At 53.0% G+C, this 20,195-nt stretch overlaps 1 protein-coding gene across 1 annotated transcript; it reads right to left on the reverse strand.

Moving 5' to 3' along the window:
- Positions 1-4,067: 4,067 nt before the first annotated feature.
- METAP2 (methionyl aminopeptidase 2) lies at positions 4,068-18,685 on the reverse strand. The gene is made up of 11 exons (XM_078874073.1): positions 18,511-18,685; positions 14,189-14,320; positions 13,230-13,358; positions 12,084-12,204; positions 10,219-10,380; positions 9,269-9,450; positions 8,007-8,101; positions 7,057-7,153; positions 5,781-5,884; positions 5,131-5,246; positions 4,068-4,610 (listed from the first exon to the last, which is right to left on the reverse strand). The coding sequence occupies exons 1-11, from the start codon at positions 18,668-18,670 to the stop codon at positions 4,358-4,360; spliced, it is 1,551 nt and encodes a 516-aa protein (XP_078730199.1). The 5' UTR covers positions 18,671-18,685; the 3' UTR covers positions 4,068-4,357.
- Positions 18,686-20,195: the final 1,510 nt, after the last annotated feature.

Genomic DNA, 20,195 nt, shown 5'->3' on the forward strand with positions numbered 1-20,195 from the left:
TGGCGCGTATCGCTTTTCGAGCTGTTGCAGCAGAGGGTTTCGCGGTTCGAACCGCGGGAAGGCCCGCGCTGGTTAGCACAGTAGAACCGCTCTCCACGGCCACGCCTGTTAACGACTCATCGCTTGACAGGCCTCCATAGAGCCCGATGTGGTGTATAGTAGTGTATAGTGTAGTGTACAGTAGTGGTGTATAGTAATGTAGTGTATAATGTAGTGTACAGTAGTGTTCAGTAGTGTAGTGTATAATGTGGTGTATAGTAGTGTAGAGTATAGTGTATCGTCTTGTAGTGTATAATGTAGTGTAGAGTATAGTGTAGTGTATAGTCGTGGAGTGCCTCCATAGAGCCCAGTGTGTTCACTTACAGACCATCCCCCTGTTAACGACGGGCTGTTGTAGGTACGGTAAATATGAATTAACGCAACTATTAACCGCGTTTCTTTAACATTGTGCTTAGAATGTTGCTCGTCTCTTTGTGTATTAATATTTTAATATTTTTGGGTGGGGGAAAAAAGGGGGTAACTTTCGATGCCGTCGGAACGAATTAAGCCTTTAACGTGCATTTCCTATACTCGCTTAACGACCAAATCACTTAATGACCGGTTTCGTGGAACCAATGACCGTCGTTAAGAGGGGGGGGGGGGGGGTTGTACTGCGGTGTGTATTAACTCGATGCCAGCAGCATCACGGAACACATTTTTGTTTTTTGACAAACTAAAATAATTCCCGGCAAACGACTCTCTCGCGATGACACAAAAATCGTCCACCCCCTGACTGGCAGACTACTGGCTGATGGCAGGCAACGTGGAAAGTCACTTTGCGACCCACAGGGATAGCTGCTCCTGGGGGGGCCCTTTCAAAACTAGCACGAGACGCCGATGCAGGCTTCCCGTCACGCGTAAATCGCTCCACGATGCCCCCTACGTTAATGTGCGCACCCCGCCAAGATAAACCAAATCGACATCCTTCGATTTAAAGCTTTCGTGACTGCAGGGATTCATCTTCTTGGTTCTTTTGGTAAAGTCACGTAGAAAGAAATTAACAAAATAATAAAAATAAAACATAATAAAATAATTCTCACGACGTTTCGGCCACAACGCAAGTAGCCGTCTTCAGGTGAAGAACAGGTCTGTCCTGAAGACGGCTACTTGCGTTGTGGCCGAGACGTCGTGAGAATTGTTTTGTTTTATTTTTATTATTTTATTCATTTCTTTCTATGTGACTTTACCGAAAGAACCAAGAAGACAAATCAACATCGTCGCTATCGGCCCATAGCGCGCAGCACCAACCGGTACAGCAGCGCGACTATATAATTCCTCGTCACAGCCATCTCTTAGACACACTGAAGCGGTTGTGCTTTCGCTACGTTGTCCCCACCTGAAGGACGCTTGTGTTGCGCCCGAAACGTCGTGATTTAATTTAGTTGTTTAAATTTTTTTATTTTTTACCTACGTGACGATACAGCAGCACCAAAACTTTTTTGTTTGTTCCGCGGCTGACTAAAGGTGAAGAGATAAACCCGATTCAGACGGTCACGACAGACGTAAATATCTCCTACGGTGTGTTCGGCGTAAACGTCGAAATTTTCCCCACGTCGTGTTTACAGTCACTACTCCTCCCGTTGGCCTCGCCGTTCAGCTGGAGAATCAATTGTCGTCCGATCTTCATTTGAAGCTTTCGTGACTGCAGGAATCCATACTCTTTGGTTCTTTCGGTAAAGTCACGTAGGTAGAAAAAATAATAGATCACGACGTTTCGATCGCAACAACAAGCGACCGTCCTCTCACCGGAGGACTTTACCGAAAGAACCAAAGGGTAATTGTCGTCCTGATTGGAACTCCCTCATTTGTTTCGTCAGTTTAAGGGGATCTCCGTTTGCAGCGTGTTCAATTAGCCTACAAAGGGATACTTTGCGTACAGTTGATATTCGCAAGCATTGTAAATAAATACACAATCGATTTTCAAAAGGTTTCTATTTGGTGTTTGAACATCTTGAACTAACACCTGTTTTATTCTTGCTTTTTTTTTCAACAAATTTTCAGGTCGCGCGATTTAACACCCGCATCAAGTTTAACGAAGCACAATTTTAATCCACGAATTTTGGCACGCGCCGTCATGGCAACGACCCCCCCCCCCCCCACCAACTGCCGAGCCTACGAATAGTTGGGCCGACGAATAGCCGAGCCAACGCATAGCTGAGCCAACGAATAGTTGGGCCACCGGAAGTCTGTTGCCAACGTTGACTCTTCAATTAAGGAGTGGATCTAATGGCTGGGTGCGAAGACAACGGGAGAGCAGTTGAACCTCATGCGAACTCTTATTGTGTCTGCCAGAGAAGCCCAAAAGACCACTGACAACGTGACACCGTATTATTCATATTACCGGTTTAGGATGCACTTATTCCACCTGTATACGAAAGCAAAGGGGTGGTGGTGGTGGGGTGTGCATTATAATCTGGTAGGTGTGTAATGTGGGTGCGTGTCAGGATAGTTGTATAACTTTATATACACCAGTGTTTTGGTACGAGTCTTACTTTTCGGAGCGAACTTAGAATCCGGAGGGCACGGTAACAAAACAGTCGCTGCTGCCATCATCGCTACCTCGCGTCAACCTTGTCGAGCCCCCCCTTCCCCCCTGGACGAACAACACGGTGGGCTACTGCGGCAACCTCAGTGGAGGAGCTTACGAAAACGTTGGAGAAACGACGCAGGCCTGCAAGATGATAGAGTTCACGAAAAGGTGCACTAACTCGCCGTTTTACGTAGCCACCTGGCGAGGCCCCACTGGCATTAAACTATCACGAGGCAGCGGCTACGGGCTTCTGAGCGAGTGACCACCACCACCAACCACACCTACTTGAGCGTGAATTTGCAAGCCGCCACAATCGGTGGCCGATGGCCGGGCCAGGAAGCGGCAATCGGTCACCAAGGAGGCGATCTCTCGTGTGTTCGTTCGCACGCGCGGGCATATGCGCGCTTCCGTCCGCAAAGCCTCATAGGCAACAAACGCGGGAAAGAAATAACCGAATCAAGCAGAGAACAAAGTAACAAGCCAGGAAATAATACTACGCTTCGGAAGATGGCCAACGGTGTCGCGTGGACAAGTGCGCATTGAGTCACAAAAGCCGCCAAGTTACATTTTCGTGAGGTTCTTTTATTTGTAATCCAAGGATTACATCGCAGTGCGGGCCCCTTTCCCCACCTGCCCCCCACCCAACTAAGGGGAAAACACTTCAACACGGGAAGCTCAAATTGTGCGCTTAGCAGACAAACATTCCCGCTCAGCAAGCGGCGACTCACCGGGCACGGTGAGCTCCGCAGCCGAGCCGCTCGCGACCACAACGCCGCGCCAAACCAACGCTCACTCTCGCCCTACGCAAGCGATCTCAGTAGATCGGTCGCACGGCCTGGCCTCTCCGAGGGGCTCCTACCTGCTGCGCCCACACCCCCAACCAACTCCGCCAACCTCCAAATACTCGGGCGTGAACGCGGCACGCCCGACCACGGACCGAGGGCACAACGACCGTTCGGGCGGCAGATTCGCCCAGGACGCGACGATTAAAGCGTCTATGCTGTTGCATAAGTTAAGCAGCCTCTTGCGTTCGATGTCACTTCCTGCCTTGCGAGCTAACAAACACGCCGGTGAACAACAACAACAAAAAACGGCGCTACGGTGACACCCCCTACTGCGGATAAATCCCGAACCGTTTTTTTTTTGCGTCGGGTGCGAGTGAATTTGGGGAAAACCAGTAAAACCTGAGAGCGAGCGCGTCTCTGCCGGTGTGGGGTGGGGGGGGGGCTTTCACACGACGCCGCTCCCACCATCCTGCCCCAACCGAGAACGGCGGCGGTGTCCGCCGGAGCCAATCACCAAGCAATCGTCAGCTTCATCTTCTCCAAGACCACAGCGAGGGAGGGGGAGCGCGGGGTTGCACACACGCAGACCACACAAGCGGTTGCGCGCACGCGCCCGTTGCCGACTCCGGGGGGCGGCGTCAACAAGCGGCGGAAGCGTGCGACGGCATTCTGTCGGTGGCGCAGAAGCTCGGTGGGGCGGGGGAGGGGGGGGGTGTTGGGTGGGGGTGGAGGGGATTCGTCGACTCATGACGGCAAACGAAAGGGTGGAGGCGGCAGGACGATGAATCGACTTGGAACGGGACTCGGAGAGGGAGCGGGATACGCCGTCCCTTTTAAACCAACCGCACTGCAAACGTTGGCAAGCCAGAAGGGTAAACCGAACGGGGCGCAATGGGGAGTGTGCAGTGTTTTGTTTCTTGTAGTTGCTTCGTAGCGGCGCGGTTTCATCGCCTCCACCCCCCCCCACCACACCTGCCGCCCATTGAGGGGGGGGGGTGGGCCTTTAGTAATCGCTGCCCCTGCTCACGACCTCCTTGCACGTGGGCCGCAGCAGGATGGTGTGCTCGAACTGCGCCGTGTACGAGCCGCGGATGTCGCACAGCGGCGGGTACGCGTCCACCACGCCCATGTCGCACAGGTTCTTCAGCGCCAGCAGGTACTTGCTCTCGCCGAGGCGGTCCAGCCAGCGCCGGCAGAACGCCAGCGTGCCAAAGTTCTCGTTGATCACGCCCAGCAGGTGCTTGGTGCGCGCCAGCCTGTCCGGACGGGCGCGCGCGAGCGAACGACGGCACCGTTAAAACAGTTTCCAGCCTACGGGGCCTTTTTTTTTTACTCCTCCTGGGATCAAAAGGTGGGGGAGTTTTCGCATTCGCCAGACAGCGTCTCTCTTTCACACAGAAATATTCCGAGACGAGCATCGCCCTCTCCTGGTCGTCCAGATTTCTCTCGCATCGCTCTCTCTCGCATCGCTCTCTCTCGCATCGCTCTCTCTCGCATCGCTCTCTCTCGCATCGCTCTCTCTCGCATCGCTCTCTCGCATCGCTCTCTCGCATCGCTCTCTCGCTCGCTCCAATCTCTCTCTTGCACTCAGCTGCAGCATATCGGCGCCGTCGCTTCTGCCAGAACCCGATGACTTCTATCCCCCCATCTCGTTCAATCTCCCGCGCCTTCCCGAGAACGTCCCCCTTGTTAAGTTGCATTTGTTACCAGTGGGAGAATGAGAGAGGGATGGTGGGGCTGTGGGGGTGCGCGCGCAGCGCTGAGATAAATAATTACCGGAGAGGCACGTGTCCCACGTCGAAGTTCTTCATGTAGTGAGAGCACTCCATGTCGTCATGCACGACGCCCTTGCCCGTGCTGCCAAAAGTCTCGATGGCGTACACCTCCCCCTCCTGCAGCACACACGCACGTACCACGCACGTACCACGCACGTACACCACACACGCAAGTACCACACACGCACGCAACACACATTTGAAAACAAGTGCACACGCACGTATCTTTATGCACAAAGATCCTCCGCCCCCCACCACCCCGCCATGTAGCCTTAACAGACTTTTGGTGCAAGTGCTGTTAGCGAGCACCAAAAGAAGGCTGGCACAATGCACGTGAGCTGGAGGTCTTAGCCGGTCACCAATGACCGCGTGAAAAAACAGACAAAATTTGGTTCCGCACTTCATTTCGCTAAATTGCCAAGAATTACAACGATCAGCTTTGTCGTGTGATGAACATTACAGGCGGTCTCCGCCTGTAACGCAGATTGCGTATGTACAGCTCTGCGGCGTGCGCTTCTGCTGGGCCGTCCTACAACGCAGCGAACGCACACCGCTCCGCAAGATTTCCCCCCCCCCCGAACGGGTTCCTTGTCTCATGCCGCGGGACGGGGGGAAAAGGGGACGAAACCGACAAATAACAGCGGCGGTCACCTCCATCCTCGTGGCCTCTCCGCCCTTGACGATGGGCACGGTCTTGCCGGCGTGTATCCTGTACGGTCCGATCGAGTGTCCGTTCAAGTTCCTGATTGGCTTCACTGCAAGACAAGAAAAGGGAGCGGCGGCAGCGGTCGGACGGGTTAGTCCAGCTGTAAACGACGGTTTGCGAACCACTACCCCAACATCACTCGGGGGGTCAACGTCACTCGGGTGGGTCAACGCGCTAAACACCGGTTGGTTTAGTGTTGCTTCGCAAATGACACGCGCTGTTGTGTACACGTCAACCCCACCGACCGAGCGAAGGCCTCGCCACGCCGTGCGGGGCACGGGAGTTATTCGACTGTACTCAGCCACGCTGGTCACCGTGGACTGAAGGCCGGGAGAGCAGACGCTGGAGCATAGAAGTACGGGACAACAATGGATTATGCTGCACTGCCCACCACTTGTGCCCACAGCAGACCGAGGCTATTATCCCATTTGCGCCCGTCCAAGCGCTCTTCATTGTTGCATCCCGCTTCATTTGCGAGATCCGTTGAGAATGGGTGCATTGCGGCTGATTAGGTTCACAGTCCGTAACCCAATCGTGGACGTAAATTGAAGTTGAAACCTCGGATTTATAACCACGTGTGAAGCCCCTCTTTTGAGAATTCATCACAGAAACCGCCACAACGGTAATCGTCAGACTTCTTGTTTGTTGCAGGAAGCTGGGTGGCTTAGACGGGGTGGGGGGGGCGGGTGGTGTTACATTCCACAGCACTGAACTTTTGCGATGAATCTGCGCAAAACGTGCGACTGTAAAGTTTCGCTTGCGAATGCTCTCGCGCACGTTATTGAAACAATATCTTGCCGAGAAATAAATATTTTATTTCGTTGTTGTTTGCACGATTGCGTCAATTGCTTTTTGTGCCCCCCCCGAAGATTATTCCGTTCCATGTACTCTGCACCCTGGGTCACCCCTTCCAAAGGGCACACGTATCGTCTCATCGGGTGTCACCACAGCACCGATGCCGGGCTAGGTGAACTTCAAGGCCGTCAGGTGAAGTGCGGGAGGCTCGTTTGCCGGCAGGGAGATCGCAGGACAGTGACCCCAGGCGTTGTGCGTTGACTGACTGAGTAGAACCGGCACATGCACCGCCTGTGCTGCCCACTGTACCAACTCGCCCGTGTTTTAGCGGCCCGGCGATCCACGCGTTGTTGCGAGAGCATCGCTCCTGCGCCCCGCGATGGAAGCGCAACACTGCCCGGCCACCGCCGCCGCGCCCCATCCTACCCTGATAGGTCTTTCCGTCGAGCTCCACCTCGTACGACTCCATCACCTCCTGGATGGCCTCGCCGATGTCGCACAGACGCACGTCGATGCCAGCCATCTGCAGACACGGGGGGTCAGGTCGAGAGGCCGAGTCGAGCGTTGTAAAACGTTAGCTTTTTAGCAACCTAGCTCGGCAGAGCACCGCAGTGTATGGTGGCTCGCAATGGTGGCGCAGCGATTCACGGTAATTCTCAGTGGTTCAGTGGTTGATAATGATTCACATTTTTTCACAATTGTGCAGTGGTTCACATTTTTTCACAAGTGGTGCACAATTTGTGCAGAGTTGTTCACAGTGGTTCGGGGTGGTTCACACTTGTGCACAGTGGTTCACAACAGTTCAGGCATTGTGCTCCGAAACCAACAACATAAGTGCGATTCCCTGAAAGGGCTAAACATGTGGAACGGTTCTGGGAAACCCCTTGCTCCCATGACAAACCCACACTGACCAACGTGGTCAAGTATGGCCAAACAAAAACCCACCACTGATATGATGACATTTGAAGGATTTCAACCAGTGGTCGTTTGTAAAAGGGCTGTAAATTAAGAATTTGCTATATAATACACCTATACATTCTAAGCACGTATTTATTTTAAATCACACGTGCACGTATGCACCACTTGTCGGCATCTACTCTATTTACAGAATTGCCACAAGCAAACATCACGTCCAATCACATCGCTCGCCTTTCGCCATAAGCGGCAGCGCCAAACACGTGCCATGTTTCATGCATGCACTGAACGGAGAAAACATTGTGGACAAATAACCCCTCCGTCTCTCCCTACGTTAAAACTATCAACACATCTCTGACAATACCCATCAGCCGCCACGGCCTTCTAGGAGAGGAGTGCATTATATTCTGGGGACCGGCTTCGACACACAGTGTCTCATCCGCCACCACCGAGACGCTTGCCTTTATGCCGGTGTTGGTGGCTGCCTTCACGGCCTCCAGGAGTTTGTCGTATCTCGGGTTGAACGTCACGGTGAAGGCACAGTCGATGATGCGACCTGCCAGGACACGGCCACACGGAATCACGCCGCGTCACAAGCTCGCGCACACACAAACTCTCTCTCGCAGTGCCGGCCAACCGAGCTTTCGCCCGCCACGATCGCCACCGGCGATATGGCATTCTTGACACTTTTTAACCGAGGCTGCAAGAATTCATGCATAAGCTCCATCCATCTCTAACAGAGGGGGCTGGGGGGGATGGGCGCACACACAAACTCTCTCTCGCAGTGCCGGCCGACCGAGCTTTCGCCCGCCACGATCGCCACCGCGATATGGCGTTCTTGACACTTTTTAACCGAGGCTGCAAGAATTCATGCATAAGCTCCGTCCATCTCTAACAGAGGGGGCTGGGGGGGATGGGCGCACACACAAACTCTCTCTCGCAGTGCCGGCCGACCGAGCTTTCGCCCGCCACGATCGCCACCGGCGATATGGCGTTCTTGACACTTTTTAACCGAGGCTGCAAGAATTCATGCATAAGCTCCGTCCATCTCTAACAGAGGGGGCTGGGGGGGATGGGCGCACACACAAACTCTCTCTCGCAGTGCCGGCCGACCGAGCTTTCGCCGCCACGATCGCCACCGGCGATATGGCGTTCTTGACACTTTTTAACCGAGGCTGCAAGAATTCAAGCATAAGCTCCGTCCATCTCTAACAGCGCGGGCTGGAGGGGATGGGCGACGACAACGCTCGTGAAAAAGATCCATATCCGAACAAAACATTAGTGCAAAGTTGTGTTACTTTAACACGTAGGCTTTCAGGGTTAGATTGCGTTGACACGGCTTGCACACCGGCGCAACAGCGGCCGCCGTTCGCCACTTAACAGGCAGTGACGTCACCACAGCACTTGTGCCAGGCTGTGTGTGCTTTTGAGGCCATGCCGGTGCACACAAAGACAAAGATCCCCGTATAGCCTCAACAAACTGTTGGGGCAAGTGCTGTCAGCGACCACCGATGAAGGCCGTCACAGCACACGAGGGGGTGGGTAGCCAGCTCCACACGGCACCAGGTACTCAGTTGAGGCTGAGTCAACCAGGACCGGTTCAGAAAATCGCCAACTGTGTTGGCCGCGAGCGTGAATCGAACCCGGACCAGCCGGGTTCGTAGGCCGGCGCGCTAACGACCGGCACGCGCACGCCGACGCACGAGAGGGAGCGAGCGGCTACCGTTGATGTGCGTGCCAAAGTCGATCTTGCAAACGTCGTCGGTGTGCAGCAGCGTAGCGTCGCCCGCGTTGGGCGTGTAGTGGGCCGCGCAGTTGTTGAGCGAGCAGCCCGTGGGAAAGGCGAGCCCGGCCTTGAGGCCGTTCTCCTTGATGAGCCGCCGCGAGCAGCCCTCCAGCTTCTCACTGAGGACAAAAGGACCCGCCCCCGTCGTGTGGTCTCAACAGACTGATGGGGAAAGTGCTGTAAGCGAGTAGCGAGCACTGATAAGGCATACGAGGGGGTGGGTGGCCAGCATCACGCCCGGCCGTCTTTGTATCCCTGATGGCGATGTTTACACACTGCACCTAGGTACTCATTTGAGGCCGAGTCGATCAAGCAGAGGGCCAGGGCCTCATTAATAAAATCGTCACTGGTGTTGGCCGTGAGCGGGAAACGAACTCAGGCGCCGGGCTCGTAATGAAGGCATGCTAACTACTACAGTACCGCTCCCCACTCCCAACACACGCACGCATATGTTCCTTTTAAAGAAATTAACTGAGTGCACGTGCCGCCGGCACATTTTATGCGAATGACATGTGATGACGACGACGTGGACTACAATGAAGACAATAACTAATCATTTCTGCAAACGATGAGAAACTCATACTCTTTGGGAAAGCGCTCTCCCACCTGATGACGGACGCTTTTGTTGCGCCCAAACGTCGTGATTTAATTTAGTTGTTTTCATTAAATTTTACATGGAACAGTCACGAAAGCTTCAAATCTAGGATGAGAAACTCATTGTACATACCAGCGTGTGCCGGCCGGATTCGGATAAAACCCAACACCCTCACACACCACACACATCTAACCAGACAACAACAGACAACCACACACAAACAGTGGAGCTGCTGCTAATTGTTTCCCCTCCATGTGTGTGCACGCGCACGTGCCACCGCGCGGGTACCCACCAGATCTCGATCATGCTCAGGCCGGGCTTGATCCACGACGTGACGTACTTGCGCACCTGCCGATGCGCCTCGGCCGCCTGCCGGAAATCCATCCAGTCCTCCTCGTTGGCCTGGTCCAGCGCTCGCTTCTCCTCGCTCGTCGTGCGCCACGACGCCACGCGTCTACGCAGCGCAGCGCGCGCACAAGACGCCGCACGCCAGAGGTCACAAACGGGTTTTGATACCTTACCCGTACCCGGCCGCACCAGGGTCGCAAACGGGTACCCGTACCCGGCAGGGTATGGGTACCCGTACGCTACCCGTACCCTACCCGAAATGAGTGACAAATGGTTACTCACCGGTGACTCACGGCCTACCCGTACCCGGCCGCACCAGGGTCGCAAACGGCTACCCGTACCCGGCCGGGTACGGGTAGCCGGGTATCGGGTAGGGTACGGGTATCGGTTACCCGGTTGCGACCTCTGCCGCACGCTCCCCGTGTCATACATTGTTGCTGCTGCTGGTAAATTTCCCCGTGACGATCAGACTCACTTTTGTTGAGCTGCCATCTGTAATCGGCTCGCTTCTGAAAGCAAGTTAATACCTCACTCAGTGGGCTTTGCCTGGTAGGATGGGGATGGTTGAGTTTTATTTGTATGTTTTTGGGCGACTTGGTTGCCTGCCCTGCACTTTGCACTCATATCGTGTTTTTGTATTGTTTGTTGTTGTATCGCTCTTAACCCGTGTCCCTACTGGACGTTTATGAAACGGAGCTTCATGGCTCATCAGATTCCTCCAGTATAAATAAATATTCAGATTTAAAAATATATATATAAATATATATATAAATACCACCTCGGGCCGGGCCAGACCACAGGGCAAGCGGGTATTGGGCCGGTGCCATCCCAGGCCGATGTTTAAACACCACACACGGTGCTCGTTCAAGGCCGAGTCGACCTAGGGAAGGCCCAGGACCGGTTCGGATAATCTCCACCGACGTTAGCGATGACCTATAGTTGAACTCGGATCGGAAGGGTTCGTAACGCAGGGCTCTAAACGACTACTCCACGTGTGCTCATGCACTCGCACATGCCCACGCCTTCGCTGACACGCTCAAAATCGCTCTCGCGCACGTACACGCACGCACGGGTTGCCAGCGGTGCGAGGCTTTACAAGAATACTCAACGGGGATCTCAAAACAAGTCGCAACATCTTTACAAGACCACAAAAAGCCTCGAAAATGGCGCGCCTGGCAATTACTCCAAAATCGCTTAAATCACACAGCTTGACTGTTTAAGGGGGCGTGGTAACCATTTACACAGCATCCCAGAGTCGCATGACCCAACGTGTATGGCACAGCCCTTTTTGTCCATCAACACGTTGATCAGTGTGCATTGAGGGTGGGTGGTAAATAAGTTTGGAGACGAGTACGCAGACACACAGACAACAACGGACTTTGTTGCAGCCGAGGGACGCCAAGGCGGCGAGTTTACTCCCTCGCCTGGTACGCAGGAGGTCGTCACTTTGATAACGAACCTGACGCCTGCTATATATTTGGAGTATGCGTGTGTCTCTCTCCCTGTGGTGGTCGTGTGGATTTTTCTCCGGGTCCTCCGGTTTTTCCCTCTACATTTAGAATCGACTTGCGTTTAGAGTATTTGCCCATTATACATTTCCACGCGATGATAAGCCACTTTGTGGCCGGGTAGCTTCGGGAAAAAAAGAGCTATGTAGCTCAGTGGGCCTTGCCTGGTAAAATAGAAAAGAGTGAGGACACAATGCATTCCTGGAAAAAGTTTAAAGTTTTGGAGGGATCGGAGGAACAAGGGCGAGAGAGTGCCATCGCGTGGCCAATGGGAGTCCTCAAGCGTCTGCCACGCACTCACCCGTCCTGGTCCGGCGGGTATTCGCACTCCTGGCCCCTGGGATAGACGCCGTTGCCGTACAGCTCGCATATGGGGATCGTGGGCGGGTCCGTCTGAGCACACGCCACTCCGTCCTTGGACACTGGAAACCAACGAGAAGGAAACTAATTGAAGTTTGTTGCGACGGGCCTACCACCAGGGTTAGCCAAGCAGAGCTGGGTGGGGGCTGCAGTCCAATTACGGAAGTTATCGACGGGCCTAACAATTATCGGTTTGATTACCCAATAAATCAGATTACAGAAAATGTCTCGCCACGCGTGCCATTGGGACGGGAGGCGATCGGTGGGGGCTTGGCAACGTCAACCAAACTCTAGCCCTACCCCTAACCACAGTAAAACCGCAAAGGAAGTAGTTGATTACATTTTGTTTCTGTTTATAAACATAATCGACTAATCGTCCTAGCTCTTAAAAAAAACCTTGCATCTGCTGTCCGCATCGGTGTTTTTTCTAGGTGTCCATGAATCCGGTATATATAGTCTTGCTTTACCGGCCAACTGGTGTCATAACGTATCATACTGCAATTATTCACTCCGCTGAGAGGGCAGAGAGCCGAGCTGGCACAGCTCAGAACCCAGGGGGCAAACTCAGGGTGCCGCCTATAATTACAACAGGGCTCACAAGTTTATTGAGCTTTGCTTGCAGTTGAAATTTATTTAGCTCAGTCGGTAAAAGCCACTGAGGGTCTTGAGGGGTTTTTTTTCCATTCCCATCCCGTTGTAATGTGCACCGATGCCTACTTTATTGAGGGAGATATTGGCACGTAAAATAAAGATCGATTGGGTTGATGGTGCCAGCCTGGTCACCGACAGCAGAATAACAGCCAAATGATACGTATGATTCTCCCCATAAATTTGAGAAATTCAAGCCCTGAGAATACAAATATTAGTGTTGCTGTCATCTGCCGAATATCCCTCTGTGATAGGGTTTGTGGGAAATTTCTGCTGCCTTACTGCACGCACCAGAGGTCAATTATAAAAGGGTTCTCAGGAGGGAGCTGCGACATTCGCTGGCTGAAAATCAAAATTACACTAAACAAATCCAAGGAATATTAAGCGGCGTAAACTTTGAATGCAAGACAAATGACAAACTCTCAACTCCTCGACTCACCCTTCTCTCCCACGGGCGCGCTGCCTCCCGGAACCGGTGCCACCCCGGGCACCACCCCCCCCTTCTTCTTCTTCCTTTTCTTCTTCTTCTTGGCTGCGCCCGTGTCGCCTTCGCCATCGACCTCACCGTCTGGGAAACAAAACAAGCAATTAACGACGACAACGCAACAGCTAGTACGATCGCGGCCGAGAAACGCCCACGTAATTGGCACAATGGACGTGCGCCTGTGTTCAATCCGCTGTGCCGACATGTTAAGTTTTCGTACAGAATAAGAAGTCTTTCGCCTAACCAGGAAAACTGCAATGAGTTCCAATGCCAGCCAGTTTATTTTCGAGGGAATGTTTCTTCCTCTTGGTTCTTTCGGTAAAGTCACGTAGAAGGGAAATAATAAAATAATAAAAATACAACATAATATGTTATTATTTTATTTTAGTATTTCCCTTCTACGTGACATTACCGAAAGAACCAAGAAGATGAATCCCTGCAGTCACGAAAGCTTTAAATCGGAATGTTTCTTGTGCGAGAGGAAGCCAAATAACCCGGAGAAAAACCAACACATTCGAGGTGATAGCCAAGGCTTTGCACAAAACAGGTCAAGCACCCGTTTGATGTACTACCACCTCTTGGCTCCCTCACAGTCCTACGGGTTTCGAAGCCCCCAATATATCTTCGTGACCCACACAACCGTTGCCTTCAAAACAACGGATTAAAGCCATGTACCAGGGAGGATAGGTGGAGCAGTTTTTTATGCCCTGGCCCTCTGATATGAGGGAGCCTCAGAAAGGTTTGGGGGGGGTGGGCGCCCCTTAAAAGAGGGGGCTTGGAAATGCCCCCCTAAAAGAATGGAGACTGCACAAAGCCACGGTGGTGGCCACCAGGGACGGGGGAAGCCACGCGAGACTCAGTCAGCCGCCGTCGAGCGAGCGAGCGGCGAGAAGTGCGGGGGGGCAGGGCACCACCTTCATCCCCGTCCTCCTTCTCTCCAGCGCCGTCGGCCACGGCAGGAGCAGCAGGGGACGCCAGCTGCTCCGCCGTCTTGGGTGCCTCCTCGACTCCGTCTGCCGCCGGTGCCTCCTTGTCAGTGTCTCCGGCTGGGCGGGGGGGGGGGCAGAGGACACCGTTGGTGTGGTCAGGGTTCAGGTTCACACGAGCACTTGGATGGCAAGTTGGTTGGGGTTTTTTGTAAATCTAGGGAGTGGATCACCTGTTTGGTTAGGGTTAGTGGTGAGGCTAGGGCAGGGGTCTGCAACCTTTAAGACATAAAGAGCCACTTGGACCCGTTTCCGAAGGAAAAAATAAACTGGGAGCCGCAAAACCATTGCAACATTAAAAACAAATATAACACTGCATATATTGTTTCTTACCTTATTGCTATATACAGGATCGTGCAGTCAGCTGTCAATCTGAATAAAAAAAGGACTTTTTCACTTAACAATGTAAAATATATTTTTGCAAATTAATAGCTAAATTACCTGGTTAATGGGATTTTTGCTCCTGAACCTCAGTGCACAGTGTCTGCACATCAGGGCTGTAAGACGTCACCTTCATTTTCACACAGGCTTGCAAGCTGTCATCTGTGAGGCGTGATCGATGTTTGTTTTTAATATAGTTCATGTTGGAGAAGACCTGCTCACATACATATGTGGAGCCGAAGATCGACAGGACTCCAAATGCATACTTTTTCATGTTTATATAAGTGTTGGGGATGGCATTCCATGTTTCGAATACAAGTTTGTCCTGTTTGGGAAGGTTTTCAATATCACTCCATTTATGATTCTGAGCCAGAATGGCCTTCTGACGGGCAACATCCTCAAGAGTAGCGGTCAAGCATTTGAACTTGGACACCCATATATCTTTGTCGGCTATATCGGCCAATTCCATATCAAGATCAGGTTGACTTACACCTGCAAATGCAGTCATATTCAATAGGGATGGATCGATCGCCAGGGGAGTGACAGGGAAGGATAATGTCGTTTTTTCCTCTCTGAACTCACAGAATCGTTTCCCAAACGAACTTTGCATTGTGGTGATTGCAGACTTGAAATATTCCAAATTTATCGTATCATGACTTTGTTTGAACTCTCTCAAAGAGGGAAAGTGAGACAGTGTACCTCTCTGTAAATCTTTGACAAACACTGTCAACTTGCGCTCGAATGCCAAAACCTCCTCCAGCATGTGCAGGGCTGTGCCTCCTTTCCCCTGAAGGGTTGTATTTAGCGTGTTTAGATGTGCTGTCATGTCTACCATAAAATGTAATTTTTCCAGCCACTCTGGCTGTTCCAGCTCAGCAAAGGTGAGCTCTTTGCTGCCCAGGAAGGTTTTTACTTCTTCCAAACATGTGACAAAGCAACGGCAACGTTATTGCCTGTCACCGGGCGGGCAGTGTGGAGCGGAGCGGCGACCTGTCAGCAGCGGCAACGCCAGAGCAGGTGTCACAGTGCGCCTCCTCCCCTCGCTAGCATCCGCCCCGGAGCCGCGGTCAAGGTTCAAAAGAGCCGCATGCGGCTCCGGAGCCGCAGGTTGCCGACCCCTGGGCTAGGGTATGGTTAGCTAGTTTAGTTAGGGGTAAGGTTTGGTTCGCTAGTGGTTAGGAGGTAGGGCTAGTGTGGTTAAGGCTAGTAGTGCTAGGTTTTCGAGATACAGTCTGGTGAGCGAGTGTGGTTAGGGGTAGGGCTGGAGTTTGGTTGGCTAGCGTGCTACACACACAATTTTATCCCTACCTCCAAAAAGACGCCACCACTTTTTGAGGTCACGTCTAATGCTGCGCGTTGAGTGTTTACATCACTAGCGCGAGCGCGGGCACGCACAAGGGCGGGTGTGCACCCTCGCATGACCCCCAGTGGAGTTGTGACAATTTATAACGGTTGACAGCCGTCAGGGGTTTGAGAGGAGATTTGCAACCTCCCTAGGGGAGCTCGCACCCTTCCCAAAACCCCTGTCGCGAGCGCTGTGAATACCGTCCAGGCTTCCCTCGCTTCGTGTTGAACTTCTTTCGCACCGTACCGTAGACAACCGTGATAATCGGAATTAGATGCCTTCTAAGAGAAGGGCGCAGCACAAAGCAAAACTGCACGGGCCAGCTGCCTGCCAAGTAGCGCATACAGTAACACACACGTCCGATCGCTTAGACGCACGCGAGTAAATTCAAAACGCATGTAATGAATTTATGCTAGAAATTGGCAAGCCGCAAAATCACACAAACCGAACCCGCATAAAGCAAGGTAAAGCTGCATATTAATTTGTTATTGCTGACTTTGAGGTTTGTGAACAAAGGGAAATTTGTGTTTAACAGCAGATAATTTACAAAATCAATCTCTTTATTACGAATAGAGCCAATACCATTGTTTAATCGTGTGAAATGTCAAAGACCAAAGCTGTTGTTAACGAGCACCGCCAATACTTTCCAAGTTAACATTTTATAACGACAGTTAATAAAGTGATACATTTGCGAATACGTTGCAATCATTTGCCAAACCACTTCTGGATGCATCGCATCGTTTGACCATACTTCACCGTGCGGGCCAGTGCAAGTTTGGGAAGAACGATTCACATCTCACTCACCAGCGATGTTAGCCGTGGTTCGGAATCTAACTCGGGTTGCCAGGTTCATATATTCAACGTTGAAGTTTATAATAAATCACGACGTTTCGGGCGCAAAACAAGCGTCCATTGTACCTACGTGACTTTACCGGTTTGGTTCGCTAGTGGTTATAAACAAAGAGTATGGATTCCTGCAGTCACGAAAGCTTCAAATGAAAAATGATTGAAGTTTAAGTTGAAACTTTCCAAAAAATCTGTGCGCATTCCAGTTTGTAGCATTTTTTTTTAAAAAGCACACTATTCAACCCCAAGTGAAGTCACGCTAAGTGATGCGTGGTGTCTAACTGGTCTTAATCTTACCATAATCTCCAATTTTAATAACAAAAATCTGCTTCCGTACAAGTACAAGGCAGCTCTCATCCCACGCTATTTTACAGCAGCCGACGAACTTCATGGCGTACCCGCCACTTTCACAGTACTAATAAAATTTGTGTTTGTAATTAAAACAGATTTGTGGTCGCATGACAAGTACTGCTATTCACACGTCTATGACCAAATCACCATTCGTTACGCGCCCTCACTTTTGCCACACCTCGGCAGCGGACCCTGGTTAGTCCTTACCACGGGTAAATCGCCACCCTGCGAAACACAGTTGTTATAGGCCGTTACTGGGCTATGCATGCTGTTGGAGAAAGAGCAGCGACAGTGTTGTACGCTACTACGCTCAGACGCCCTATGCTGTCTGACCTTCAATCCACAACCGACACAAGCCGGGGGTCACGTAAACCGTCAGGTCCAGCAACGCCGTGCCCAGCAGTGGACTGGCAATCAGACTCAGGAGGAATCCGATGAGCCATGAAGCTCGTCTTTCCCACCACAGATGGCCATTTTTGGGGCTGTGCGTGTCCATCGCCGCCGTTGCCTCTATCAGCTGTCGAACAAAGACGACGGCGCCCTTCCAGATGCGCTCCTGTGGCCGTCTGGAACGCTCTCGCTTCCGATATGAGGAAGTCACTACTACATACCTGTCAACCCCTTATCAGTTTCATTTATTTGGTATAGCCCTGTGAGCCATTTAGAGCTTATTGGTCACCCCGTGTCACTAATAAATCTCAACGTTCATCCTTACAAAGTCCCATCACAAGGGAGCAACACTAACATTGTATGTATTTCATTGCCCGTATTGAAACGGCTGTACGCCCTGTGGACATGAAAACTTCCCCGTAACAAGAATACGCGGCTAAAGTGTTTGGGTTTGACAGCTGTGCCAGTGGAGAGCTACGGCCACTTCCAAATAATCATAATCGATAAACTCGTTTCTTCAGATCAAGATCAAATCAAAATCTTTCTGCAGAACTGATTTTTGCCTTTACTTTGTCGTATCGCCCCACCCCTCCTCCTCGCCCGCACCTCCGATCAGCAACCACGGTTGCCTACGCAAAGTTCAACACACGCGCGCGCAGACACACGTGAACGCATGACACGCGACATGCGTGTCATGCGTTCACGTGTACACGACATGAGATTAACATGGGGGGGGGCGGTGGAGGCCTCAACCTCAATACCCTACACTCGATAGGCGACCGCGCCAGTAACGCGGCGCGCGATTGGCCCAACGGCTGTCGCGAGCGGCCCCGCCGACCAATGGCGCGCGGGCACAGATCGTCGCGGTCCCCATCCGCTGTAGCAAAACTAAACGCGGGAGAGGGCTGCCTCACGGCCGACGCAAGTGACTCGTTACCGGCCTTCTTTTTCTTCTTCTTTTTCTTCTTCTTCAGCTTCTGCGCCCCCGCCGACTCGTCCACCGCGGCGGTGGCGTCGTCCTCCTCCTCCTCCCCCGCCTCCTCCTTCTCCTCCGCCTCCTTCTTGCCGTTCACCACGGGCCGCTCTGAGTCGTCCATCACAGCCAAAGCGTTACCGCGCGCGGTGCACGCTGGGAAGAGGCGGCGGTGGGGTTTGGGGGGAGGGGTGGAGGGGCGGGGACTAAACGGTTGGAGGGGGGGGAGGGGGGTGAGGGGGGGAGGGGGGTGAGGGGGGGAGGGGTGGAGGGGGGTGAGGGGTGGAGGGGGGTGAGGGGGGGGAGGGGGGTGAGGGGGGGAGGGGGGTGAGGGGGGGAGGGGGGTGAGTGGTTGAGGGGTGGAGGGGGTTGAGGGGTGGAGGGGGGTGAGGGGTGGAGGGGGGTGAGGGGTGGAGGGGGTGAGGGGGGTGAGGGGTGAGGGGTGGAGGGAGGTGGGGGTGGAGGGGGTGATGGGGGTGAGGGGTGGAGGGGGGTGAGGGGTGGAGGGGGGTGAGGGGTAGAGGGGGGTGAGGGGTAGAGGGGGGTGGAGAGGTGGGGACTAAACTGTTTGGAGGGAGGGGTCGAGAGAGGTGGGGAGGGGTGGGGAGGGAGGGAGGTGGGGAGGGGTGGGGAGGGAGGGAGGTGGGGAGGGGTGGGGAGGGAGGAGGGGTGGGGAGGGAGGTGGGGAGGGGCGAGGGGGAAGGTGAGGAGGGGCGGGGAGGGGAGAGAGGTGGGGAGGGGCGGGGAGGGGGTGTGGGGTGGGTCTCTATCACGGGCTTAATTTGGTGTTTCCACCGTGGTGCTTTGGTAGAAAAGGAGGGAAGGCTCCCTATTGGTCAACCATGTTATGTAATGCTGATGACCTGGTGATTGCTGCTCACTCAGAGGAGGAGTTGGAGGCGCTGCTTCTGAACCTGGAGCTTGCCACTAAGAGGTGGAGCCTTGCCATCAGCCCCACTAAAACTAAGCACCTGTCTGGGTATGTTGTGCTACCAAACACTCCACCCCCTCACCTCCCTATTGGTGATGGAGCAGTTGTGGAGAGAGTCGAGAATTTTCCAGACCCGGGCAGTGTGCTCATGACCAGCTCCGGTTTGACAGCAGAGGTCTCACTCCGAATCAGTCGAGCGGCATTATCTTTTCATCAGCTGCGCAACGCTGTGTGGAAGCTACCTGGTCTCTCGCTCCGCACGAAGCTTCGGGTCTTCTCGACCACGGTCATGCCCTCCCTTTATCTATGCTTGTGAAACGTGGACCCCCCTAATGGAACATTTGCGCCGCTTAGAAACATTCAGGCTGGCATGCGTACGATCCATCCTGGGTTTAACCAGGCTGGATTGTGTGAGGAGCTCAAAAATCCTTGAAAGATCTAGACAAAGTCCCATCTGTGAGCTCCTCCGGCAGGCAAGGTTGCGTTGGCTGGGGCATGTAGCCCGCATGCCCAGCCACCGCATGCCCAAGCAGCTTCCGTTTTGCCGCATAGAGGGGGATAAACGGGCTCGGCACGGGCTGGAGAAGAGTTGGAGTGATGTGGTACGGGAGGGTGAGGAGCTGAGTGGACTTGCCGATGACCGGTATCAGCGGTGTCAAGATCGACCTCTATGGAAGAGGCTCGTGAAGGACGCTGCTACTGGGCAGTTGGAGGCAGT

Source organism: Lampetra fluviatilis, chromosome 38 (assembly GCF_964198595.1).
Source record: "Lampetra fluviatilis chromosome 38, kcLamFluv1.1, whole genome shotgun sequence".
NCBI classification, from domain to species: domain Eukaryota; kingdom Metazoa; phylum Chordata; class Hyperoartia; order Petromyzontiformes; family Petromyzontidae; genus Lampetra; species Lampetra fluviatilis.

Bases quoted from the DNA above. Each gene is read 5' to 3' on its own strand.
- METAP2 (XM_078874073.1), bottom strand. From the start codon at position 18,670: ATGGACGACTCAGAGCGGCCCGTGGTGAACGGCAAGAAGGAGGCGGAG. The intron at 12,205-13,229 runs GTGAGTCGAGGA...GTTGGTTTCCAG, and splicing joins CGCGCCCGTGGGAGAGAAGG to TGTCCAAGGACGGAGTGGCG. The intron at 5,885-7,056 runs GTAGGATGGGGC...CTTGTCTTGCAG, and splicing joins CGACGGAAAGACCTATCAGG to TGAAGCCAATCAGGAACTTG.